This window comes from Schistocerca americana, chromosome X (genome assembly GCF_021461395.2).
Source record: "Schistocerca americana isolate TAMUIC-IGC-003095 chromosome X, iqSchAmer2.1, whole genome shotgun sequence".
Lineage (NCBI taxonomy): Eukaryota > Metazoa > Arthropoda > Insecta > Orthoptera > Acrididae > Schistocerca > Schistocerca americana.
This window is the reverse complement of record NC_060130.1, coordinates 306,645,934-306,673,907: the sequence shown is the minus strand read 5'-3', so window position 1 is coordinate 306,673,907 and position 27,974 is coordinate 306,645,934. Positions and strand designations below refer to the sequence as shown.

Genomic DNA, 27,974 nt, shown 5'->3' with positions numbered 1-27,974 from the left:
TTTCGTTTCCTCCTAGCCTTCTGGGTACTTCACTTCTTTTACCAGGCAGTGCAGATAGTTTTGTGCCCTGCTATAATCAGTTTCTTTCTGTTGCATCACATCCTCATTACCTCTCTGTAGGATTTGTTCTGCAAAGCGCCTCTCGAGATTGCAGGAACTACTGCTAGAAAATAGCTGGCGTTCGCCACGAACTCTTCTCATAAATATCACCGAGCGGCAGACTGAGTATTAGTTCTATCGTCAGATGCTAGAAGATAGGTCCACTAATGGATTCCTGCAGGCATCCCCCAGCTGTTCGTTTAATCACCTGTCGGTATTCCATAGGCCACTCCACATCTCCTCCCGCGCGGTAATCTCGCAAGTATTCCTACTATCTTGAGTGCCTCTATTATGACGTCAGTCGATAAGCTCTTTCTGTGTGTGTGGTTTGAGGTTTTCGGGCGTTAAACAGCGTGGTCATCAGCGCCCAGTGTAAGCCCTTTCTGAAACTTGACTGATGCTGTGTACGTCCATAACGCTCCCTGCGTAGCTGCAGTTGATTACACAGGAGGCGCTCGTGGACCTCAACCAAAGTTCTTATAGGGTTACTACGACTGTATTACTTACGTTACGAGGGATCTTGTCTTCATATTTCTTGAAAATTGCTGTTTCCATCGTCTTCCGTGATTCAAGTAACCTTCCTAGTCGCAATGCTTCATTTAGTGCAGATGTTAAAGAGTACGATCTGTGGCGCTAGTTGCAAGAATACCTTCGCTTTCAGGTGTTTTCTCTTTCTTTAACGAGGCCGGCGTCACTACAACCTCTTCTTACACATACTGATAAGTAACAGCGTCAGTGTCGTACTTCTGGTCTAACGTGGTCTGTATTTGTGTGTGTTCGTGTAAATCTGTAGCTGGGTCATCGACGGGGAGTAGCCGATGCAGCACGTATTCCGATGTGTACTTGCATTTACTTGCGGAGTTGTCGTTACTCATCCTCAGCGCAGCCAAAACCATAGATGTTTTTACCGAGCGATTTGGTGTGAAGATTAGCAGACTGGACTCGCATTCTGGATGATGTTTTAGATCCCCGTCCGGCTCTCCAGATCTAGATTTTTCGTGGTTTATGTAAGCCACTTAATGCAAATGCCGGTATGGTTCCTTTAAAAAAAAATGGTTCAAATGGATCTGAGCACTATGGGACTCAACTTCTGAGGTCATCAGTCCCCTAGAACTTAGAACTACTTAAACCTAACTAACCTATGGACATCACACACATCCATGCCCGAGGCAGGATTCGAACCTGCGTCCGTAGCGGTCTCGCGGTTCCAGACTGTAGCGCCTAGAACCGCACGGCCACTCCGGCCGGCTCCTTTTAAAAGGGCACGGCCGATTTCCTTCCCTAATCCGAACCTGGGCTCCATCTGTAATGACCTCATTATCGATGACACGTTAGACTCCAAACTTTCTTCCTTCCATAGATGTTTTGATCCGATCAATCAGGTATTTGTTGGGTTGGTCCCACATACTCGCTTGAAAGTGAATCGGCAGATATTTTTCCAAGCAGTTTTTCAGTGTCTGGAAGAGTAGTGTTGTGTGCCTTTCTTTAATTGGTCTGTAGGACTACTGCTCTAGTCTCATTTCCATATCCGCCATTACAGTGGAACGTTGGTACAGCCTTATAACAATCTAATTTTACCTTCTTAGTTTAGCCGTCTGTGGAGACCATTATCTAGTTTGTCCATTTCGCCGTTCTGTCAAAGTAATTGAACTCTTCCGTGCTTTTTGTAGTACTTGCGTAAGTATGTAAATTTTTTAGTACTCGCTTCCTTCCTTTGCGTCCAAGGGTAAGATTTATATAAACTGACACATTTGGGACTAGTCGGCCTTTTTAAAGTTCCATACTTCAGCCGATAAAAATGCAAACTTATCGAATCACTTTGTCGTCCGTCTGTCTGTCCACCTGTTCAGACTCCTTTTTCACAGGGACGGGTAGAGATATGAAATTGAGATTTGTGTCAAATATTAAGGACTACGGTCCCTTGGTACAAGACTTTTCCTAGTAGGGCGTGGGATACTGTAATTCAATACTGACGTACTTGGATAAAGATGCTGAAGTTTAACGAATATATATGGTTCAGTAAAAAGTGTCTGCAAACGCAGGTGATACCAAGATTCTTGAAAATGACAGGTCATCTAAATCAGCTAATCGCGCGATTTAAATGTAGCTCGTCTATATTATAGCCTACTACGGACCATGTTTTCTTTTATTAAACGTTTAGAGGGTACAGTTCCCCACAAAAATAAAATTTTAAGGTGGTATAATGTTGCAATCGCGTACTGACCTCGAAATCTTTGAACACGGTACATTGCCGATCAACGTTAGAGTCACACTGTACTGCTTCCTCATGTGCATCTTTTCACGTTTGCAATCAGCCCTAAATTTCCACGGATGACAATGCGCGACCCATCGAACAGTGCAGGCGGAGAAGGTCTTGTAACTAGAGAACATTCGACGAATTGACTGGCATGTCCGTTTCCCCGAGTTAAATACCATCGAGACGACCGTCGAGCAATCCCGCAGTTGTCATCCGCGCTTATGGAACGCCCTACCACAAGAACTCCTTATCAACCTTGTGGGCGGCATCGGAGCACGTTGCAGAGCATATATTGCAATCCTTGATGATCACATACCCTATTAAGAACCATTCTCCGCATTTTATATTGTCCTTGAGTCCATCAGAAATCGCGGTAACTTTCTATTTATGGTCCAAGTTTCATCGAGTTATGTCAGTTGGCAGTGACACAACATGTAGAAGGTATCCTTCTCATGAATTTTTGCACATCAGTGTATTTTTGTTATATAGTTCTCATGCTAGATGTGTGGACCAACTTTTGCAAGATGTCCTAGGATCAGAATATAGGTCACCAACTCTTAAGCTTATGCTTCTCTGGGTCATGTTGCAGAAGATTTAGGCTCACTTTGTAAAGATATCACCAAGAAAGTCATCGTAGCTACAATGGGTGAGCCAGGCAGTAGTGCTGACAGAGGTCTGGGTTCAGTACAAATTAGAGTGTGGTCTGGTAAAGACTGAATCAGCATAAACACATACAGATGTTGAGATTGCATCTGTTCTAATGGTTCAAATGGCTCTGAGCACTATGGGACTCAACTGCTGAGGTCATTAGTCCCCTAGAACTCAGAACTAGTTAAACCTAACTAACCTAAGGACATCACAAACATCCATGCCCGAGGCAGGATTCGAACCTGCGATCGTAGCGGTCTTGCGGTTCCAGACTGCAGCGCCTTTAACCGCACGGCCACTTCGGCCGGCGCATCTGTTCTGAGACACCGTGACCAAGGAATATCGAACCTGCTCTCGGGAGAGCTGGTTTGGGGTTGAAACGGCTGCTTATGTCTTGTGCAGTATCACGAATTCTGACAGTAGATAGGTTTATACTACGTGTAACGGTATCAGAACTCCCAAGTCGCTTCCCTGGCATCAAAATGTGGTGGCGCCTCACTTCTGAGCGATACGCGGCTGAGCAGCAGTCAACATTGATACCAGAAGCCATTAACGCCGCTTCTGCCACAGAATGACATGTGTGGGAACTGTGGGTTGCGTTTTACCTACACCGGAGCGAGCGCGTAGTTGGGAAAGCTCATTCAGTATCAACATTCTTTATTCAGCATTATTTCCGTACAAGAGGTCTACGAGGGTTACCCAAGCTTTAGTGCCACCTGTGTTGTCGACCTGGCTTGTTCTGTTCATCTGCAGTGACTGATTTTGCTAGCTCTGTTTTCTTCTTGTTTTGTTCTTGTTTCGTTTTTTATGATGGCAAGTTTAAGTGAACGACGACAGCTGTGAAATTTAGTTTTCTACTTGGTAAAAATGCTGCTTAAACTGTTTTGATGCTGAAAACATCTTACCAAGATGATGCTATGGGAAAAACTCATGTGTACGAGTGGTTTGCTCGATTTAAGAAACGCAACATGTCGAGTGATAGCAAACCTCGTTCTAGACGTCCATCAGCTGCCCGAATCGACGAAGATATTGAAATAATTCGAGAGATAAGTTTGCAAATTTTAAGAAGAGTGTGCAACAGTGTTCGTCGAAAAAAGACCCGATTTGTGGCAGACAGTAGACTGACTCTTCCACAATAGCGCACCTGCACACACAGCCATCTCTGTTAGACAGTTTTTGGCTAAAAATGGCGGGGTTCCGCTGATCTACGTACCTTACTCGCCTTACGTGGCTCCGTGCGACTTTTTCGTGTTTCCACACATAAGACACCCAACTTCCACACTGTCCTGCCAACGTACGCGTAAGTTACCTAAGTTGAAAGCCGTTCTACTTTCTTGCATCATGTCGCTTCCCCTACCATCGCCTATGAGCTTCAATAGCTGCCGATAGGTGGATCTACTCCTTTCTACTCTGTTTCGTCGGACATTACAGATCTAGAATAGTGTGTTTATTTACGTCATACCAGAATAACCCCCCAGGGGGTCCACAACTCTTTTGTGGATATGTGCGTAGCGAGCACGGGACCCCGAGCTAATGTGGCCCTCCTTCCTTTCCGGGCCCGCATCTCGTGGTCGTGCGCTAGCGTTCTCGCTTCCCACGCCCGGGTTCCCGGGTTCGATTCCCGGCGGGGTCAGGGATTTTCTCTGCCTCGTGATGGCTGGGTGTTGTGTGCTGTCCTTAGGTTAGTTAGGTTTAAGTAGTTCTAAGTTCTAGGGGACTGATGACCATAGATGTTAAGTCCCATAGTGCTCAGAGCCATTTGAACCATTTTTCTTCCTTTCCGGGCTGCATACCTTCCTTTTCCGCATCCTTCCCTATACCCCTTCTTCGCCCCCCCCCCCCCCCTCCCCTCACCTCTGGCTCTTTCCTTCCCTTTCTCCCCCTCTGGGAATATGGTTTGTGCCTACGTCCAGAGACGGATGCACGTAAATTTAACGCATTCTTCGCCTTCTCTGCTTGTATGTCTTCATCCTTCCTTTGTCCTTCTCTTTTCCTTACCTCTTCTCTTTACCCTTTTCTCTGCTACGGCATTTGAGACCTCTCTTCTTTCCTTTCGCTTTCTTTGTTTTTTCCTTTCTCTTTCTTCCTCCCTGTACGTGTCTGAAGGCCGACCCACGCACTTCCATGCCTAGCCGGTGACGGGGTAACGCGTAATACCCCGCCCCGGGTAGACAGGTAGGACACGTACGTAACCCCTGGTAATGGCCAGGCCCAGGGAGGGGTGATTACCCGAGCTGATGCCTTCCGAACGTGCCGATTGGTCCCTCCGTCCGTTTGTCGGGAGGTGTGACCTGAGGTGTGAACAATCACCTAAGGCGGGAGTGCCCTCAGAGAGGGCCCCCACAAGGGAGGAGCGCGCCATCGGAGACGCCGGTAATCATGGGGGATTCTTTCGCAATGGTTTCCTCACCTTCCACAATGTCTGCTCACAAGCGTAAGTTCACTGAGTCTCAGCCACAGACAGTTCTTCCATCGTTGCCACAGTTCCTTGTTGTTTCTCGGTCTGACGAAGGTCACGACTTCTCCACGGTCAACCCTTTCATTATTCAGAAAGGTGTCGACGCAATTGCAGGTCCTGTAAAGTCTTGTTCCAGATTACGGAATGGCACCTTGTTGTTAGAAACAGTCAGTGCCCTCCAGGCACAAAAATTGCTGCGTACTTCACTGCTCCACACCTTCCCTGTCCGGGTTGAAGCGCACCGCAGTTTAAATTCCTCGCGTGGAGTCGTTTATACATGCTCCCTCGATGGATTGTCTGACGAAGAAATTCAGCACTACCTGTCTGAACAGGGCGTAACGGCTGTTCATAGAGATATGAAAAGGGTTGACACGAACATCATTCCAACCCGCACTGTCTTCTTGACATTTGACAAAGTTCAACTCCCATCGAAAATCAAAGCAGGCTATGAGATAATTTCCGTTCGCCCTTACGTCCCAAACCCTACGCGTTGCTATCGGTGTCAGTGGTTCAATCACACCAGCCAGTCCTGTTCCAATCCGGCCAAATGTGTTACGTGTGGCAAGGATGCCCATGAGGGTGCTTGTCCACCTCCATCCCCTCGCTGCATCAACTGTATGGGTGACCACGCTGCTTCCTCTCGAGATTGCCCCGTTTTTAAAGACGAAAAGCTCATCCAGAAAATCAGAGTGAAGGAAAAGGTGTCGACCTTTGCTGCTCGAAAATTATTCGCCAGTCGACAGCCCACTGTGCGTCAGACAGGAAAATACAGCACTGTCCTTGCTTCTCCTCGGCCAACAAAGGAGGCGGCCACGCAGACTTGCGACCTCACCTTTAGTGCCACGGTCGTCAGATCGGCCAGCGCAAAGATCGCCCGTTCAACCTCACCACTTTCGCCTGCCCACTCTATGGCTCACCCTTCATCGGGTTCTGCTAAATCTCGAGCCAAAAAGTCAGACACCAAGGTTTCGAAAAAAGAGCATACTCGTGAAGATTTTTTACATACCCCAAATTCACAACCATCGGTTCCTCCTCCATCTAAACATCATACTTCCAAGAAGGCTACTAAGAAACCCTGTTCATCTCCTTCTCCACCAAGGCGTGTCCCATCTACAGCACCACCTGGCGGAAATCGCCCTCGGCCGTCTTCTGTGTCGCCGAGGCGCACTGCTGGTGGCCGATCAACCGGCCGATCGCTGGTGGCAGGAGCTGCTCCAGAACAACCTATGGATCAGGATCTTCTGCCTTCGGCTGAATGCCATTCCATGCTGTCGGTCGCAAGCTCTGAGCAGTCGATGAGTTGACAGCAACCTTGATCACCTTCCTCCATTTTCTGTTCACCCTATGTCCATTATCCACTAGAATATCCGCGGCATTCGAGCCAATCGGGATGAATTGTCGATCCTCTTACGTTCCTACTCGCCGGTCATCTTCTGTCTTCAGGAAACAACGCTGCGTCCCCATGACCGCTTTGTTCTCCCCCATTTTCAGTCCGTCTGATTTGATCTCCCTTCTGTTGAAGGCACTCCAGCCCATGGAGGACTCATGATTCTTCTCCATGATACTCTCCATTATCACCCAATCCACTTAAACACTTCCTTCCAAGCTGTCGCTGTCTGTCTTTCCCTTTCTGGATATACCTTTTCTCTTTGTACTGTATACATTCCATCTTCCACACTAATGGCACGAGCTGATCTCCTTCATCTTCTTGATCAGCTTCCACCCCCCTATTTGCTGGTTGGGGACTTCAATGCCCACCACCCGCTTCGGGGATCTCCACATCCTTGTCCACGTGGCTCACTATTGCTAGACGTCTTCCACCAGGCGGATCTAGTTTGCCTCAACACTGGGGTCCCTACATTTTTGTCTGCCTCCACGACAAATTTCTCTCACTTGGACCTTTCGGTCGGTACATCTACATCTACATCTACATTTATACTCCGCAAGCCACCCAAAGGTGTGTGGCGGAGGGCATTTTACGTGCCACTGTCATTACCTCCCTTTCCTGTTCCAGTCGCGTATGGTTCGCGGGAAGAACGACTGTCTGAAAGCCTCCGTGCGCGCTCTAATCTCTCTAATTTTACATTCGTGATCTCCTCGGGAGGTATAAGTAGGGGGAAGCAATATATTCGATACCTGATCCAGAAACGCACCCTCTCGAAACCTGGCGAGCAATCTACACCGCGATGCAGAGCGCCTCTCTTGCAGAGTCTGCCACTTGAGTTTATTAAACATCTCCGTAACGCTATCACGGTTACCAAATAACCCTGTGACGAATCGCGCCGCTCTTCTTTGGATCTTCTCTATCTCCTCCGTCAAACCGATCTGGTACGGATCCCACACTGAAGAGCAATACTCAAGTATAGGTCGAACGAGAGTTTTGTAAGCCACCTCCTTTGTTGATGGACTACATTTTCTAAGCACTCTCCCAATGAATCTCAACCTGGTACCCGCCTTACCAACAATTAATTTTATATGATCATTCCACTTCAAATCGCCCCGCACGCATATTCCCAGATATTTTACGGCAGTAAATGCTACCAGTGTTTGTTCCGCTGTCATATAATCATACAATAAATGATCCCTCTTCCCATGTATTCGCAATACATTACATTTGTCTATGTTAAGGGTCAGTTGCCACTCCCTGCACCAAGTGCCTATCCGCTGCAGATCTTCCTGCATTTGGCTGCAATTTTCTAATGCTGCAACTTCTCTGTATACTACAGCATCATCCGCGAAATGCCGCATGGAACTTCCGACACTATCTACTAGGTCATTTATATATGTTGTGCAAAGCAATGGTCCCATAAGACTCCCCTATGGCACGCCAGAGGTTACTTTAACGTCTGTAGACGTCTCTCCAGTGAGAACAACATGCTGTGTTCTGCTTGCTAAAAACTCTTCAATCCAGCCACACAGCTGGTCTGATATTCCGTAGGCTCTTACTTTGTTTATGAGGCGACAGTGCGGAACTGTATCGAACGCCTTCCGGAAGTCAAGGAAAATGGCATCTACCTGGGAGCCTGCATCAAATATTTTCTGGGTCTCATGAACAAATAAAGCGAGTTGGGTCTCACACGATTGTGTTTCCGGAATCCATGTTGATTCCTACAGAGTAGATTCTGGGTTTCCAGAAATGACATGATACTCTAGCAAAAAACATGTTCTAAAATTCTACAACAGATTGACGTCAGAGATATAGGTCTATAGTTTTGCGCAACTGCTCGACGACCCTTCTTGAAGACTGGGACTACTTGTGCTCTTTTCCAATCATTTGAAACCCTCCGTTCCTCTAGAGACTTGCGGTACACGGCTGTTAGAAGGGGGGCAAGTTCTTTCGCGTACTCTGTGTAGAATCGAATTGGTATCCCGTCAGGTCCAGTGGACTTTCCTCTATTGAGTGATTCCAGTTGCTTTTCTATTCCTTGGACACTTATTTCGATGTCAGCCATTTTTTCGTTTGTGCGAGGATTTAGCTCGGCGCTTCGAATGGTTCGCCCTTGACGATACACACTCGAGTGACCACTTTCCATGTGTCCTTAGACTGCAGCCTCAACTGCCATATATGCGCCCGCGACGCTGGAAGTTTGCCCAAGCCGATTGTACACATTTTTCGTCTCTAGCGACATTCGATGACCGTCACTTTCCCAGCGTCGACGATGAGGTCATACGTATTACCGACGTTATTCTTACAGCTGCGGAACGTTCAATACCACGCACCTCCGCATTGCCCCGGCGCCCCCCAGTTCCTTGGTAGAACGAGGCGTGCCGTGACGCAATACGTCAGCGGCGACGTGCTCTTCGCGTTTTCCGCCACCATCCTACTTTGGCCAACTGTATCCGCTATAAGCAGTTCCGTGCACGATGCCGTCGCGTCATCCACGATAGCAAGAGGGCAAGCTAGAAATTCTTTATTAGCTCATTTAACACCTTCACTCCCTCCTCGGAAGTTTGGAGTCGGCTTCGACGGTTATCATGCGCGCCTAGTTTCTCCCCGGTCTCTGGGCTCACTGTCGTAAATGATACATTAGTGGACCCCGTCGCAATTTCTAACTCATTGGGTCAGCACTTTGCTGAGATTTCGAGCTCTTCAAATTACCCGCCAGCGTTTCTCCCGAAGAAACGTGCAGCGGAAGTGTGACCTCTTGCTTTCTCCTCTCAAATTCGCGAAAGCTACAATATTGTTTTCTCCATGCGGGAACTCCTACATGCACTCTCTTCTTCTCGCTCTTCCGCCCCAGGACTGGATGGTATCCACTTCCAAATGTTGCTGCATTTACCAACCCATAGTCTGCGTTACCTCCTTCGCCTTTATAATCGAATTTGGACTGACAGTACTTTTCCCAGACGATGGCGGGAAGCTATCGTCGTTCCTGTTCCGAAACCTGGAAAGGACAAACATCTCCCCTCTAGCCATCGCCCCATTTCTCTCACGAGTAGTGTATGTAAGGTTTTGGAGCGTATGGTGAATTGCCGTTTAGCTTGGTGGCTGGAGTCCCGAAGTCTTTTAACACCTGCCCAATGCGGATTTCGAAAGCATCGTTCTGCAGTTGACCATCTTGTTGCTCTCTCCACTTATATCATGAACAATTTTCTCCGGAAACGCCAAACAGTAGCAATATTTTTTGATCTGGAGAGAGCATACGATACCTGTTGGAGGACAGGCATCCTCCGCACACTGTTCTCTTGGGGCTTTCGAGGTCGGCTGCCCCTATTTATTCGCGAATTTATGGCAGAGCGCACATTTAAAGTGCGGGTGAACACTACTCTCTCCCGTACTTTCTCCCAAGAAAACGGGGTACCCCAGGGCTCCGTGCTGAGTGTTGTACTGTTTGCCATTGCCATAAATCCAATTATGGATTGTCTTCTTCCTGATGTCTCGGGCTCCCTCTTTGTGGAGGATTTTGTGATCTACTACAGCTCTCAACGGACCAGCCTTCTTGAACGACGTCTTCAAGGATGTCTCGATCGCCTCCACTCTTGGAGCATCGAAACCGGCTTCCGTTTTTCTCCCAGTAAGGCCGTTTGTGTTAATTTTTGTCGACGTAAGGAGTTTCTTCCACCCTCCTTACATCTAGGACCTGTCAACCTTCCGTTTTCGGACGTCGCTAAATTCTTGGGTCTTATGTTTGACAGAAAACTGTGCTGGTCATCCCACGTTTCCTATCTTTCGGCTCGCTGTCTGCGATCCCTCAACACCCTCCGTGTCCTGAATGGTACCTCCTGGGGAGCGGACCGAGTGGTTCTTCTCCGCCTCTATCGCGCCTTAGTGCGCTCGAAATTGGGCTATTGAAGCATAGTTTACTCCTCTGCTCGGCCGTCTATTCTTCTGCGTCTCGACTCTATCCACCACCGTGGCTTATGTTTAGTGTCTGGAGCTTTTTACACCAGCCCTGTGGAAAGCCTTTATGCTGAGACTGCTGAACCTCCGTCAACTGCTCCATTCTCTTTCCTTCCGCTTTCCTAAAACCTTCTTGACAACTTGGGGTACAGCGCCGCCTTGGCTCCGTCCCCGGATCTGCCTGGTCCGTGACATTTGTCAGTTTCCCAAGGATGGTACCCCTTCACTTGTTTATCGTCGGGCATTTTCTGCTCTATGTGCACAAATGACGGAAGCCACATTTATTTACACTGATGGCTCAAAAACATTGTTTGGTGTAGGGAGTGCCTATATTGTTGGCGACACCACAAATCAATTTCGGCTTCCCGACCTGTGTTCGGTGTATACTGCGGAGCTTTACGCTGTTCTCCAGGCTGTCCACTACATCCGCCGCCATCAGCGGATACAGTATATTATCTGCTCAAATTCTCTCAGCTCTCTCCTCAGTCTCCAAGCTCTTTACCCTGTCCACCCTCTGGTCCACCGGATTCAGGACTGTCTGCGCTTGCTCCACCTGGGGGGCGTCTCGGTGGCGTTCCTCTGGCTCCTGGGACACGTTGGTATATGTGGAAATGAGGCGGCCGATATGGCGGCCAAGGCTGCAGTCTTTCTTCGGCCAGCTATTCAATCGATTCCCTTCGCCGATCTACGGAGCGTTTTATGTCGTCGTGTTGTTCTTTTATGGCACGCACATTGGTCGACACTTCCCCATAATAAATTGAGGGACGTGAAAGCTCTTGGACCTCTTCCTCCCGCACGCGTCGTCAGGAGGAGGTAATTTTAACTCTACTCCGGATAGGGCACTGTCTTTTTAGCCATCGACATCTTTTAAGCGGCGATCCTCCCTCACTCTGTCCCCACTGCTCTCAGCTGTGGACGGTCAGACACCTTTTAATTGAGTGCCCCTATTTTACTCCGTTACGCGCCCGTCTACAGCTGTCGCCTGATATATCATCAATTTTAGCAGATGACACGCGCTCGGCCGATCGCGTTCTCGAGTTTATTAGTGCCAGTGAAATGACATCAGTCATTTGAAGCTTTTTTTTTTGGGACGACCAACCCCTTTCTATAGTGGATTTTTAAGCCTTCCTTCTGCTTTTAGTTTCTCCAATTTTTTGAGTTTCGTTCCCATTGCTGCTGGTTTCCATTTTCGGTTTTTTACCGTTTCCTAAGTCACGGACCGGGCGCTAATGACCATCGCAGTTTTGCGCCCTAAAACCAAAACAAAAAAACAAAAACAAAAACAAAAATACCAGAATAATAGGCCGTTTTCAACTACGTAAATAAATACGTTCTAAAGTGGCAAACTGTTCTTAAACAACGCGACAGGAACAACTTCTTAGTATTAAGCAACTCTTTATAATCACTTGCTTGTAATAAAGACATCATCGTTTGAAGTGACGAAATGGATTAAAAAGTATTGTAAATGAGTGACATTGTTGAGGTTCATATTACTGCAAAACAGACAAGACTTTGAAGATATTTTAATTTCTATATGAGACGATAATTTTTTTTTTAGTCATTGAGTGTAAATATCACGATACAATGGAAATTTATTTGTGGCTTTAGATATTTAAAACTGCTCTTGACCCACTTTAAAATCTTATGCATATATAACAGTGTTCGTATTGGCGCAGTTACTGAGTAATGAGTGTTTTGCACAGTAGTAAAAAGTTTGGTTGGAAAATTTCATACCAATAAATGACTTGAATAACAGTGATAAAGCCAAAAAAAAATTACAGTCGTGAGTGTGAATTCAACGTCAGTCATTTTAATACAAAGTCATGAAACCACAGGCATGTGGCCCTTCAGATAACATTATTATAGGGAAAAAAATCAACCTGGGGTAGTCAGAATACCCTGCTTGGTAATGCGAGGGTTAAAGGAATATCAAAATTTACAACTTCAGTAGCGTCATTCTGTACAATTCCATCTATCATGGAGGATGCTACCGTCTTAGGCCAAGTGCCTGGATTCGGATGTTTGATTATTTCACGATCGCTACTAGCAGGCCTGCCTCATTCCGGGATAGCAAGAGGTTCGCATTCCAATACTATATTTTCATTTTTATCTAGAGCACCACATGATGAGAGGCTATTGTTAATGCCTTCGCCATTGGAGCATACTTCAGTTTTATTTTTAATCCGTGAAGATGTTAGCTGAAGAAACTTGTCGAAAGAGCCTTTTTGTGATTTCAAAAATGGTTCTTCATATAGCTTTTCTTGTTGTTTTGAGCCCCTGAGTCGTATTCCCTAACTTTGTCCCTGTCACGAGACATTTCCGTTTCGGTATTTTAAACTTCACAGCACAGAAAAAGTTTTAAACTTTAACTCGGAACACGCGCGTAACATATGAATCAGTGTGAACTGGAAACGTACAGTTAAACTCACGACAATAAACAAATTATTCTTTGAGAGACAATGGCTTGCTGATGAATGTAATGCTTGGTTGTTAGCCACTCCAATGAGTTGCAAGTGCGTGAAGGGACGCTGAGAGCCGCGTATCCCTTAATTTAGGATGAGAAATAGCCATCTGTCGACAATAGATGCCACCATTGCGCGTCCCTATCATAGTCCTTAATTCCATCGACTCTGATGCAGCTGTAGTTTTCAGTGATGTACACCGTGTGGCGCGCGCGCGCGCGCGCGCGCGCGCGTGTGTGTGTGTGTGTGTGTGTGTGTGTGTGTGTGTGTGTTTGAACTCCTAAGGGACCTAACTGCTGAGGTCATCGGTCCTTAGACTTACACACCACTTAAACTAAATTACGCTAACACACACACACACACACACACACACACACACAGGGAAGGACTCGAACCTCCGACGGAAGTGGCCGCGCAATCCGTGACATGGCGCCTCAAACCGCACGGCCACTCCGCGAGGCCCAGTAGCCTTGTAGTCGTTTCACAATGGGTATATACTTGAATTACATTACATGCGTATTAAACATTACAATTTGTTTGAGAAACACCTTACTTGATTTTTTCAATTTATCAGTAATACCATAATTTCAGGCGATAGTATTAAAATTACCTTCTAAGTCATTGCGTAAGGTCCAAAGAAGCGCGGAATCCCGTGCGGTTGCACCGTTTTCACATGCTTAAAGCTGGCTCTGACACGCGCCAATAGGTGGCATTTCTTTAAACAATGTATTTTCGCATTTGTACTTCGCTTCAATAGTACTGTAATCAAAAATGGTTCAAATGGCTCTGAGCACTATGGGACTCAACTGCTGAGGTCATTAGTCCCCTAGAACTTAGAACTAGTTAAACCTAACTAACCTAAGGACGTCACACACATCCATGCCCGAGGCAGGATTCGAACCTGCGACCGTAGCGGCCTCGCGGTTCCAGACTGCAGCGCCAGAACCGCGCGGCCACTTCGGCCGGCAGTACTGTAATCAGCAACACCACAAACAGGAGTAGAGTTCTTATATTCTGATATTACTGCCAATACCAGTTTTTTGGAAACGATATGGTCAAAACTAGAAATTGATATTTACGGTAATGCTGAAATCTGAGAACTCTACAACTTTTGGTGCTGTTGCTGATTAGAGAACTACTGAAAAGAAGTGTAAATGTGAAATTACGTTGTTTAAAGAAACCCCATCCATTTATATGGGTGTATGTGTTAGTGGAACAGAGCCCAAGAATGATAACAAAGAATATTCAGTGACTAAGACTTAACGCATAATATAACAACCACCTCTTCGTGCTGTTCCAATGCTGTCTGGTGTAGGCACCACCGATCATGTGGATACTGCGTAAATGCAAGTTGCTGGCAGCAATGACAGACTCGAAAGTGAGTTTGTAATTACAATTGATGCTTACGCCATTGGCAGCAAATGCTGATTTATAGACTGCTGCATAGAGAACTTCAGTATTCGGGTGCATTGTTTCGCTGTGGGAAAGTATTCATTTGGTACAGACATTCATTTCCACGCATATATTATGTTCTCAAAACTGAGGAGGTATAACAATGTCAGAACGGAGTTTTTGTGGATGTTCGGGTCTGTAAGCAGTGTATTTAACATACAACCCTGTGAGTCACATAGAAATACGTTGCTGTAGGCTATAACACCAGGTTCAATAGAGAACCTATTAGTGATTGCAGCGAATCCTCTTTATGCTTTACAGCACGATTATATAACTGGGCTAGCAAAACATCTGAGATTGGCTGTACAGATTACACTGTTCAACCAAAAAAACTTTTTTTCTATTTCTGAAAAAAAATATTGTGATCCTAGTTGTATTTTGAGTGCTGAATTGAAAACTGTTTTTGTTTTTTTCTGTCAGGGATAGTTTATGAGTAATCGCAATTTTATTTCTCTTTTCAGTTTCTGATATAGTGCAGCAAACGTGAGGTGAAATTCAAACTAACAAATGCACATCTTTATGATGTTATAAGTTCATCACATTAATGGAGGGTGGGATCTAACATATAACACAGTAACCTTTGTGTATACACTTTGAAGCATTTATTTGACATGAGAAATTACAGAAAATTGACAAACAATGAGCCACTGCCTTGTAATGCACATCACTTTTTTCTCTTGTATTGTGAATCTTTCTTCTCCCGAATGATATTCCAGCAATAATCTGCTAACATAGAAGGTACCCACTTCCCTTCATAGCGCCTTTCTATCGTAGAAATGTCTTTATGGAATCTTTCCCCATGTTCATCCAATACGTCACTACAACTCTCTGTGAAGTAGTACAGATGAGAGTCCATCATATGTACCTTCAAAGACATATTGCACCCCAAATCCTGATATGCTTTGATCATATCCTTCACCATTGCTTTGTAGTTAGTAGCTCTTCTTCTTCCGAGGAAGTTTTCTGACACCATCTTGAAACAGTCCCATGCAGTTTTTTCTTTATCAGTTAAACATGCTTCAAAATTTGCACCTTTCTGCAGCTCCCTGATTTGTGGGCCCACAAATGCGTCTTCCTTTATTTTTGCAGCTGAAAGACGGGGGAATTTGGTAGCTAGATACGCAAACCCACAGCCTGTTGGATCCATGGCCTTCACGAATTGTTTCATCAGGCCAAGTTTGATGTGAAGCGGTGGAAGTAGTTTATATTCAGGAGCTACCAGACTTTCACGTTGTACATTCTTTTCGCCAACTTTCCATCTTCACCTAGGCCATTTCTTTTTCACGTAGTGAGAATTTTGGTCTCAACTATCCCACTCGCAAAGAAAACAGGCATACTTTGTGTAGCCTTGTTGAGTTCCCAGTACCATAGCAATTACCTTGAAATCTGCACATATTTTCCATTTGTGTTCATTGTCTTTTAATGAATTTAGCATCCTTTGTACGAATTCGTAATTAAAGCTACTGGAACAGAGGGTATTTTATTTCCGTTATGGAGCGAAACACCCTTCAGACTTGTTTTCGATGCATCTATGAAAAGTCTCCACTCCTGTGAAATATAAGTGAAGTTCAGCATTTTCATCAGGCCAGCAACGTCATTGCAAAATGTCAGTGCTTTGTCAGTTGAAAAATAAGAAATAAAGGCATGTTCTCTGTGCCTGAACACACTGATTTTAGTACGTTGATGCAGCAGATTACACTCTTGTAATCTTGAACTAAGCAACTGCACCTTTTGTTTACTTAGTCCTAGATCACGTACTAAATCATTTAAATCTGCCTGTGTTAACAAATGTGGTGATGACTCACTTGTGCAGTAATATAAAGAATCATCATCTGTGATTTCTTCAGTACTACTTATTTCACTGTCACTTGGAATTTGACCTCGAGCTCTTGAAGGCACTGGAAGGTTGTCGGAATGCTGCACTAGCATTCTCACTGAAGGCAGATCTGGGTAAACAATGTGCCTCTTTGACTTTTTGTTTGTAAAACCCTGAATTTTTGTTAGACAGAAATAACAATCAGTAACTTGGTCCTTAGGCTCCCTCCACACCATTGGAACAGCAAACAACGCCACATTCTCTTTACCTTTCCACCACTGAATTAGTTAACAGTAACATGTAGCACAACAGAAATGTGGTGCCCATTCTTTATCTTGGTCTCCTACCTCTACTCCAAAGTAATGTTTGTATGCTTTCTTTATGACTGAAGAAATGCTCTTCCTATTTCTGGCAAAAGTGAACTTCCCACAGATGTAGCAGAAGTTGTCGGCTTATATCGACCTCCACGACGACATGGCATTTCTGCAAATTTAAAAATACCACTTTGGTAATACACCTGTATTAAATTAATAGAAGGGAACTAGAGGAACGCTGATGTGTAAAAACAAGCAGTCATTTTACCTTCAGCACCAGGCTCAATCAGTTTACACACAGGAACTAAAAAATTCAACCGTGCTCGGAAATATGACAGACAGTTACTTGTCAGCCAAAACACCCACTCGTTAAGACTGACACAAATTGCGGCTAACACCACTGTTGTAAACTCGATGCACCTGCCCCTAGGAGGCGTGAAGCTTTACTGCCGAGGCAGCGACCGGCGGTCGCCGTTCGAGTTAATGAGATGTTTCAGGTGGTCTTAATGACATAGGTGTGGCGGGGGATAACCTAATGATGTCTGATTCTTCCCACCTGTTGTTGCACAAGAAATTATCACGTTCTATCACTACTGGATGCGGCACCAAACCCGTATTTCTCTATAACATCTCTGTGTTTGCCATGAATTGTGAATATACATATATATGCATATTACATAAAAAGTATCCCTGACAACGATATTTTGTTTACATATTTGAATTTCCCACGGTAAAATGGTCTAGAAGCACATACTTTAATATCAGAAATAGAACCGATGTCGAACAGTGTTATTTCCCGGTATCGAATTAGAATCAAATGTCATTTCCAAAAATTACTTTCAGTTATGCAAAATGTTGGGGGCCTACATTTCATGAAGTGGTACAAGTGGCTTTTTAGAAAAGGATGTAAGGAAAAAAATTTTGTATTTATTTAAGGAGTGAGAAGTAATTTTAAAGTACTACTTTTCTGCATTGATGAATTGGTAACAAAACCTAGCTGTCATAATCACTCTCAGAATATGTGACTGCTGGAACAGATGTGTTGAGTGTTACAGGATTTAGGTTAACACTTCACTTTTGTAGAGCAGTAAAGAGGAGAGGAGAAAGAGGAGTTGAAACATCCATCAGGAACTGTCATAAATTTAAGAACATAGACATTTACGAATTTTGGCTAGGGCAGTATATGGAAGCATGTAAGACCAAAGTAGAACTTCATAATAAACCCTGATGATAGTAAATGTATACCAATCCCTGAGGGTAATTGTAATCTGCTCATAAATGACCACGAAGCTCTATTGGCCTATTTAACAGCAAAATTCAAAATATTAGATTTTTCTAAAAGGCGCTTCCAGTAAGAATTCATTGCAGTCGGTACCGTTATGATTCAACTTAATTTATACTGTTAGCTTCCCTACTAGGTTAGTTAACTGCTCAAAAACAGCCTTTGACATCTTTATACAAAGATTGTCACGTAACTAAATCTACCCATTGTGGTATAAGCCTACAGTACCAGCACAGTTTCGCTGGATCAGAACCTGAAACTGCTGATGTAGGAACTATCCTTTAAATGTATAGCCAGAAGCTTTTTTTTTTTAAGTTTAAAACTGGAAGTTCACCAATATTTCATCACATCCTTAAGATCCTACCGGTGATGCCCAGGTCTCTTACAGTCTCTAACAGTGTTTATAGACATATGTGGAGCTCCCTAATAGTTCTCATTTCTTCAAAAAGGAAGACAGCATATGTTCGGTTCGGTTGTTTGGGGGAGAAGACCAAACAGTGAGGTCATCGGTCTCATCGGGTTAGGTAAGGACGGGGAAGGAAGTCGGCCGTGCCCTTTCAAAGGCACCAACCAGGCATTTGCCTTGAGCGATTTAGGGAAATCACGGAAAACCTAAATCAGGATGGCCGGACGCGGGATTGAACCATCATCCTCCCGAATGCGAGTCCAGTGTGCTAGTCACTGTGCCACATCGCTCGGTGATCACATGTTGCTTCGTACGCAGTTAAGGAGAAAAGATGACAGAACTGTTACTATAGTTGCAAGTATTATTCAACTGAATAGTAACTTGCACGTTTTGATGTCTACTGCTCATAACTGTAAATTATGTTCTCTCAGCCTGAATTAGATGAACAGAGAGGCAACACAAATGATTCCCAAGGCTGGGCTAAATGGCAGACTAGCTAGCCTGAAACTATAGTAGGCAAAGACTAGGAGCAGAAGGACCAGAATGACTGAAACGGCTTGTTTTGGTCTTGTAAAGACTTACTCCAGGTACTTCTGTAGGTAAGAATTTTTGCCTTTCATTATTATATAGATTATTATAATATTTCGTTTATATATTATTTGGTATGAGCAGCAGCCAATAAATTATTCAGTACTGATTTATGCCTATGATTCATGCCGATGGGATCCATCTTGTGTGTTAAAATTATGTTATTGAAAATTTAATAATTTCTAGTTAGGGACTCTTGCTCATTGATATTGGACTCAACAGACTGAGAAAAATCAGGCAATCAAAAGTATATCAACAGTTACCGGAATTTACATTGGTTTGTTATAATTGGTAGTGAAAGTTTAGGCCTGGTGAAATATTCAATTAATAATATCTTTTAAATTAATTAAGTTTATTCTAATATAAATACGTTACCGAAAATGAGAAAAATGGCTCTTTAATTTGAAAGTGATCATCGTTTCGCATTTACCTATTAGCTCATAGGATTTCCCTCGTGGTTAAGTGTATAAAATTTTATAATTGCAATAACTTTGATGGCCAACATTTCTGACAAAATTAATTATTCATTGCAAACAGGACAACAAATTGAATGATCTTAGTAACATAGTTTTGTGGGGGAATTTGTTTCTACAGTTTTCACAATTTCTGTAACATGAACCTAATGTAGGAACTTTAACATTGGAATTTTGAAATGAAAATTGGTGAAAATGTTATACAGACTTTAATACAAGAAATAGGAGTGTATACAAAGTAGGATGGTGGAAGTCAGCCTGCTTTGTCACAAGGTCTAATGGACAAAATTATATTACAAATAAAATAGCCAGTACCATCTGTGGCCATGAACTGTAGATCCTATCATTAAATCTCAATACTTATCAGGATATAAAATAAACTAAACCTGAATTCAAGAGGGTAGTCACTAAGCCAAAAAGTGATTATTTAAGAAAATTCCTCAAAGGAATGAACTGCAGTGATATTTACAGTGCTTATGGCTTAACTCAAGAATGCAACATTTTTGTTAACAAAGCCCTTACCTTACTTGAAAGCTGTTTTCTTCCTCGAAATAACATAGAATAGACAAATGTCTATAAGGAATCCATGGATTATTTAGGGAATTAAAGTTTACTGTCAGACAAAAAGTAAACTGTAATTGTCAGTCAGAAACAGCGCTGATTTTGATGCTGTAATGTCATAAGACATACTGGAAAATACTGAAGACAGTAATACAGGCATCACATCAAACGCATTGTGAGAAAAGTATTGTCACATCAGGTAACAAAGACAATATGAGTTATTGTGAATGTTCGAACTCTGAACACAATAAAAGATACATTCATAAGACGCACAACTAACGTAATTAAAGAGTGTGTGTGTATTCAACCGCGTACCTAGAAACGACGGAGAGGTTTCGTCCCGCCATAGCCCTCAGTGGTTCACAACCCCACAACAGGCCACAGCAGTATACCCACCCCACCGCCGCCGTCCCACAACGAGCCAGCCCAGGTTTATTGTGCGGTTCGGCCCCCAGAGGACCCCCCCCCCCTCCCCCACCACCCCGGAACGTCTCATACCACACGAGTGAAGCCCCAAATGTTTGCGTGCTAGAGTAATTATGGTGTACGCGTACGTGGAGACAATGTTTGCGCAGCAGTCGCTGACATAGTGTAACTGAGGCAGAATAAGGGCTACCAGCGCGCATTCGCCGAGGCAGATGGAAAACCGCCTTAAAAACCATCCACAGGCTGGCCGAAATACCGGACCTCGACACCAATCTGCGCGGGCGAATTCGTGCAGGGTACCAGCACGCCTTCCCGCTCGGGAAGCAGCGCGTTAGACCGAGCGGCTAGCCGGGTGGGCTTTAATTAAAGAGTACCCTTCTGAGTTGAGCAACATATTAAGTTATTTGTCTAATCAGTCATTTATCAGTGTAACATTTTCCGAACGGTTGAAGTACGCTGAAGTTAAGCCTCTGTTTAAGGAAGGAGACAAAGAATTACCACCAAATTTCAGTCCAGTCTCGGCATTCTCGAAAATTTTAGAGTATGTAATGTACTGTTAATTTCTTAACCATCTGACTACAAAAAATTTCTAGTCAAAATCACATTTCGGATTTCTAAAGGGTTCTGATATTGAGGAGGCTATTTACACATATAGAAGAATGTATTTTATTTACTGCATAGTAAATTACAGGCTACTGATATATTTTGTGATTTGTCAATGGCATTTAACTGTGTAAATCACAACGTCCATTCAAGTAAATTAGAATATTATGAGGTAACAGTAAATACTCCAGTATGGTTCAAATCGTCCTTCTCTGACAGGAAACAAGGAGTGTCAGTAGGAAGGAGTGCTGTGTTAAGCAATCAGGGGTCATTCATTTGGGAAATAATTCCATCTTAAAGCCCTTAAGTTTTGTTGTTTATCATCAGTAATATTACCAGATGCTAAGTTTGTTTTGTTTGAAGATGATACAGGGATTGAAACGATTGCAAATCGAATATTTTCGTAAAAATCAGTTAATGCTTTTTTTTATGAACACCATGAATTGTTCCAAGCCAGTTCTTTGTCACCAAACTTCGAAAAAGCACACAATGTGCAGTTCTGAACTTGTAAGAGGTTTCTCCCCCAGTGTATGTCTAAAATATGATAAAATGCTAGTAAAGGAGTTTGACCATGTTAAATTCTTGATATTGCAGCTTGATAATAAATTCAACTGGGAAGAGCTACCACAAAAATGCCAAAGTACCTAAACAAATCTTTATTTGAAATGCGGATGCTGTCAGACATATGTGATGTAAAAATTATAACGCTAACATAGTTCACGTACTTCTGTTCCATAATATCGTACTAGATACTTGTGGTACCTCATCAAACCAAGCTGAACCTTTTTAAAGTCCAAATAACTATCACAAATTATTTGCGGCGTGAACACAAGCAATTCCTCAGTGGCCTGGGGAAACTACTACTTCACAATGCATACGGTCCAGTCGCATTAATGTGACCATTGGTTATGTTCGGCCTCAATGTGCAATAACCACTTGGATGACAGGTGGCAGCACTAGCAGTGGAGTTATACAGGGTGTTACAAAAAGGTACGGCCAAACTTTCAGGGAACATTCCTCACACACAAATAAAGAAAAGATGTTATGTAGACATGTGTCCTGAAACGATTAATTTCCATGTTAGAGCTCATTTTAGTTTCGTTCTTCCACCTACGCTCAATGGAGCACGTTATCATGATTTCATTCGGGATACTCTACCTGTGCTGCTAGAACATGTGCCTTTACAAGTACGACACAACATGTGGTTCATGCACGATGGAGCTCCCGCACATTTCAGTCGAAGTGTTCGTACGCTTCTCAACAACAGATTCGGTGACCGATGGATTGGTAGAGGCGGACTAATTCCATGGCCTCCACGCTCTCCTGACCTCAACCCTCTTGACTTTCATTTGTGGGAGCATTTGAAAGCTCTTGTCTACGCAACCCCGGTACCAAATGTAGAGACTCTTCGTGCTCGTATTGTGGACGGCTGTGATACAATACGCCATTCTCCAGGGCTGCGTCAGCGCATCAGGGATTCCATGCGACGGAGGGTGGATGCACGTATCCTCGCTAACAGAGGACATTTTGAACATTTCCTGTAACGAAGTGTTTGAAGTCACGCTGGTACGTTCTGTTGCTGTGTGATTAATGTGATTTGAAGAGAAGTAATAAAATGAGCTCTAAAATGGAAAGTAAGCGTTTCCGGACAAATGTCCACGTAACAAATTTTCTTTCTTTGTGAGTGAGGAATGTTTCCTGAAAGTTTGGCCGTGTCTTTTTGTAACACCCTGTATAAAGCATATGGGGATGACATGGAAAACGGCGCAGGCATTGCTATAATAAAGAAACAGAGTAATTTATATGATGTCTAAATTGGCATGATCATTGGCTTTCGGCCCAAGGTTGGAACATTTCAGTAATGGCTAAGTTTGTAAACAGTTTGTGTGCTCCCATGGTTATATTATACCATGCATGGCAAAATGGCACTATGCAAAACTGGTACTGAGGCAACTGTGGTGCACCATGGGCCATAGATGACAGGGATGAATGACGGCTGTGGAGATGTGTGTGGGTGGATATACGTGCAACTGTTGAATAACTGACCACCTAGATGAGCTAAGGAGCTACCAATAGTATTTTCTTAATAACTGCTCAGCAAACTTTGCTGGTTCCTGCATCCGTGATAATTGCTGTTCATCAGCAAAGAATGCAGAAATTTGCATGTCAGAACCACAACTGGAAGTCCACTGAGTGCCAACAAGTGGCCTTTTCAGGTGAATCACCTTTTATGCTCCACTGGACAGATAGGCGTGTATAGCGTGATACACTACTGGCCATTAAAATTACTACAGACGCGAAATTTAAACGACAGGAAGAAGTTGCTGTGATATGCAAATGATTAGCTTTTCAGAGCATTCACACAAGTCTGGCGCCGGTGGCGACACCTACAACGTGCTGACATGAGGAAAGTTTCCAACCGATTTCTCATACACAAACAGCAGTTGACCGGCGTTGCCTGGTGAAACGTTGTTGTGATGCCTCGTGTAAGGAGGATAAGTGCGTACCATCACGCTTCCGACTTTGATAAAGGCCGGATTGTAGCCTATCGCGATTGCGGTTTATCGTATCGCGACACTGCTGCTCGCGCTGGTCGAGATCCAATGACTGTTAGCAGAATATGGAATCGGTGGGTTTAGGAGGGTAATACGGAACCCCGTGCTGGATCCCAGTCGAGATGACAGGCATCTTATCCGCATGGCTGTAACGGATCGTACAGCCACGTCTCGATCCCCGAGCCAACAGATGGGGACGTTTGCAAGACAACAACCATCTACACGAACAGTTCGACGACGTTTGCAGCAGCATGGACTGTCAGCTCGGAGACGTGGCTGCGGTTACCTTTGACGCTGCATCACAGACAGGAGCGCCTGCGATGGTGTACTCGACGACGAACCTGGGTGCACCAGTGGCAAAAGTCATTTTTTCGGATGAATACAGGTTCTGTTTACAGCATCATGATGGTCGCGTCCGTGTTTGGCGACATCGCGGTGATAGCACATTGGAAGCGTGTATTCGTCATCGCTATACTGGCATATCACCCGGCGTGATGGTATGGGGTGCCATTGGTTACACGTCTCGGTCACCTCTTGTTCGCATTGACGGCACTTTCAACAGTGGACGTTACATTTCAGATGTGCTACTACCCGTGGCTCTACCCTTCATTCGATCCCTGCGAAACCCTACATTTCAGCAGGATAATGCACGACCGCATGTTGCGGGTCCTGTACGGGCTTTTCTGGATATAGAAAATGTTCGACTGCTGCCCTGGCCAGCACATTCTCCAGGTCTCTCACCAACTGAAAACGTCTGGTCAATGGTGGCCGAGCAACTGGCTCGTCACAATACGCCAGTCACTACTCTTGATGAACTGTGGTATCGTGTTGAAGCTGCATGGGCAACTGTACCTGTACACGCCATCCAAGCTTAGTTTGACTCAATGCCCAGGCGTATCAAGGTCGTTATTACGAGGTGGTTGTTCTTGGTACTGATTTCTCAGGATCTATGCACCCAAATTGCGTGATAATATAATCACATGTCATTTCTAGTATAATATATTTGTCCAATGAATAGACGTTTATCATCTGCATTTCTTGTTGGTGTAGCAATTTTAGTGGCCAGTAGTGTATGTCTAACTGCAAGCACCCTGCAAGCTGAGGGAGCATTATAGTCTGGATAATGTTTCGTGGCATTCCCTGGGTGATCTAGTTATTCTGTACTGTATAATGATTCAACACAAGTATGCATCTATCATTGGGGACCATTTCCACCCCTGCAAGCAGTTTGTTTTTCCTCGGCACGATGGAATATACTAGCAGGACAGTGGAACACATCACACAGCATACGGTGTAATTTTTGGTTCGAAGAGCCCTAGGATGAGTTTATTCTATTCCCCTGGGCACCAAACTCCCCAGATTTAAACTCAATCGAGAATCCGTGGGGCCACCTCGGTTGGGCTGTGCGAGGCATGGATCCTCAACTGAGAAACCTAACACAGCTGGCCATGGCAGTGTAATCGGCATGGTTCCACATCCCTGTTGGTACCCTCCAGAACCTCATTGACTTTCTTCCTGCATGTCTCATGCTGCAGAAGGTGGTTATTCAGGGTAATGACAGGTGGTCACATTAATGTGCTTGGAGAGTGTATTTACTTGTTAATTTAATTTGTCATTTACATTATACCTCTTTCTCAAACGAACAGAGCAGTTAATGGAATCAGTACTATAAATAAGAATAATGTTCAAAAACATTTAAAGTCATTCACTTTGGTCCAGAAGGGTGTCCATTATTCTGGAACACACCACACGTTTCCAATAACTTGTCAACAGCCATAATAAAATTAACCACTAATACAGTTCAGTTTCAGAGCAGCCAAAACTATTTATTGGTAGCCAGCTCCTTCTATATCATTGATCAATTTCTTAGTAGAACTGGCTGATGTGTATATATTATTGATAGTATCAGACAATGTGGGTATTACAAAACATCTGACTTCAGTACATTTTCTGTGCAGTAATGTCATCAATGTAAATAAGTGGCGTAATCTGTTTTTTCTCTTTGATGATGTGTGGCTACAATAGCCTAAGAACTATCGTGTGTACCTCAGTGTATTGTACTTTTACATGTTTTTAACAGATTTATTCTTGCCTTTTGAATGAAAATGCATTTGACACTTTTTATTCCATTTCCATGAGGACCATTTCGCTTTGGATCTATGAAAGATATATTAGCACATCTTTTTTCTATGTAAACATTTATAACGTTTTCTATTTATTGTTTTCTTGTTGCATGATGTGTTCTACAGCCTTAAGAACATCCTCACTGTGGATTTTTGGAATGAAAAATAAATACTAATCTAATCTAGTGAATCAAACTATCTAACAGGTTCATGAAATCCAGCTTAATGCCAGCAGTAATTCAAAAGTAATCCACTGTCGTGTCCACACCATCCACACAATATAAATACTGTCTGTTTTAAGTCCAGGTATAATCCCCATGAAGCACAATGATAACGTCTGCTCATCTATTATGGAAGGTTTTTGTTTTAAATATGCAAGATTGTTATACAAATTTTAGATATTTGCATTAGCATTTTGTTATGTAATGTATGCATATGACTCATTTCCATTTGGTAGGTAACTGTATAACAAATCATCTCGTTGTGAATTACTAAAATCTTCATGGTATAAAAGTAGTTTCTATATTTATAAAAGTATTTTGTAGATTCTAGATCTGCTGTAACAGCAGCATACACTGAAGTTATAGACATGTTTAGAAGTCAATTCTCCTTGCATTTATAGCTCTAAGACATTATATTTATATTTACTTGAATGTAATTAAAAACGTATTACCTTTACAGTTGACTGTTGGAATACTTCACTAGAACAGACTGCCAGTCCAGAAAATTATGAAGAAACAAAGGTTCTCTTCCAAGATTGTTTGGAAGTCTTCAGAGAGTTTGGTTTTCTCTCAACACCGTAAGTGATCCAAATAATCTCTAGAACAATATCTATGTTTCTGATATCCTATATTTCCCAATTGTTTACAGTTGTAGTATTACTTTTGTTTACATAGAAACTCTCGAAAGTATCAAGCGTAGCACAGAAAAATGTCTGTTTACAAAACACTGGATCTCATAAGAATCACTGTATCATAAAATCTAGGTGAATGGAAACAGGCATAAAACTCATTCTGTAAGAATAGGCGGATATGAATAAAACTTTTATGACAAACGGGAGAGAGAGAGAGAGAGAGAGATTCTTCAGGGGATAGAGTGAGGCTTGGGATAAATGTAAAGGGATGTAAACATAATGACTCTGTATGTGGACACTGCAGATAACTCATACAATACAGCATGTGTCTCTGTTGACACATTATGTGTAATAGATTGTAGATACATCATATTATGCAGATGTTTAATTCAGCACATATCTCATAATTCGTCTTAAAAACAACATTGATCTATATGTACTTAAGAAATAGTAATCTACATACACTTACACCCACTGAATGTTTTCTTCTGCCACTGACAAGGTTTGACAACATGGGGAGAGAACTAATCCTGATGAACATGTACCACAGAAGCCGTAAAGCTGTAGTTTTACTGATAAATATGCAACACAGAAACTGCAAAGCTATACACTCGTAGATTTGTTCACTATTAATTATTTACCACATGCTCTGTACTGCTATTTATCGATGAAAAATTCATTGTTTGCCATTGAGAAGGGTTACCCCATTCACAAACTGGATCAAAATAATAAACACAAACACCTTCATCCCCCTCGTGGGGCTCTTCTCATCCAAGTGATGGCAAAGACACACAAACTTTTTGACTTCGTGTAGAACAGGGAATCAGTGATCATAGAGACATTACAGAATCACAGAATATTGCCATGAATAGGAACAAAAAGAAAGGTAGGAAGACCTCTCTGCATAGCAAGTGTAACAAGAAACGTATTTCAGAGTACCAGACAGGTTTACACGAAAATTTCATCTCCAGCACTGACTATGTTCAGTATCAATGGACAAAGTTCAAGAGCATTGTACAATATGCTTTAGACTGATATATGCCGAGCAAAGTTGTGAGTTATGTAAAAGAACCACCGAAAATTTACAGCCATATTAAAAAGCTGCTAACAAAGCAGAGATAGCTGCACTGCCAAGTTAAATGCAGCCAAAGCCTCACAGATAAACAAATGTTAATGAAACCAAAATTAGCATAAGGAAGGCCCTGAGGGATGCATTCAATGAATTAGAAATTAAAATCCTATACTGACTTGACAAAA

General features: G+C 43.3%; 1 protein-coding gene across 1 annotated transcript in view; it reads left to right on the top strand.

Moving 5' to 3' along the window:
- Window positions 1-27,974, top strand: part of LOC124555979 (inactive phospholipase C-like protein 1) — a 651,563-nt gene that overhangs the window by 436,686 nt on the left and 186,903 nt on the right. The window contains exon 7 of the mRNA XM_047130024.1: window positions 26,546-26,663. Within this exon, the coding sequence (XP_046985980.1) occupies window positions 26,546-26,663 (118 nt within the window). The remainder of the gene's footprint in view (window positions 1-26,545; window positions 26,664-27,974) is intronic.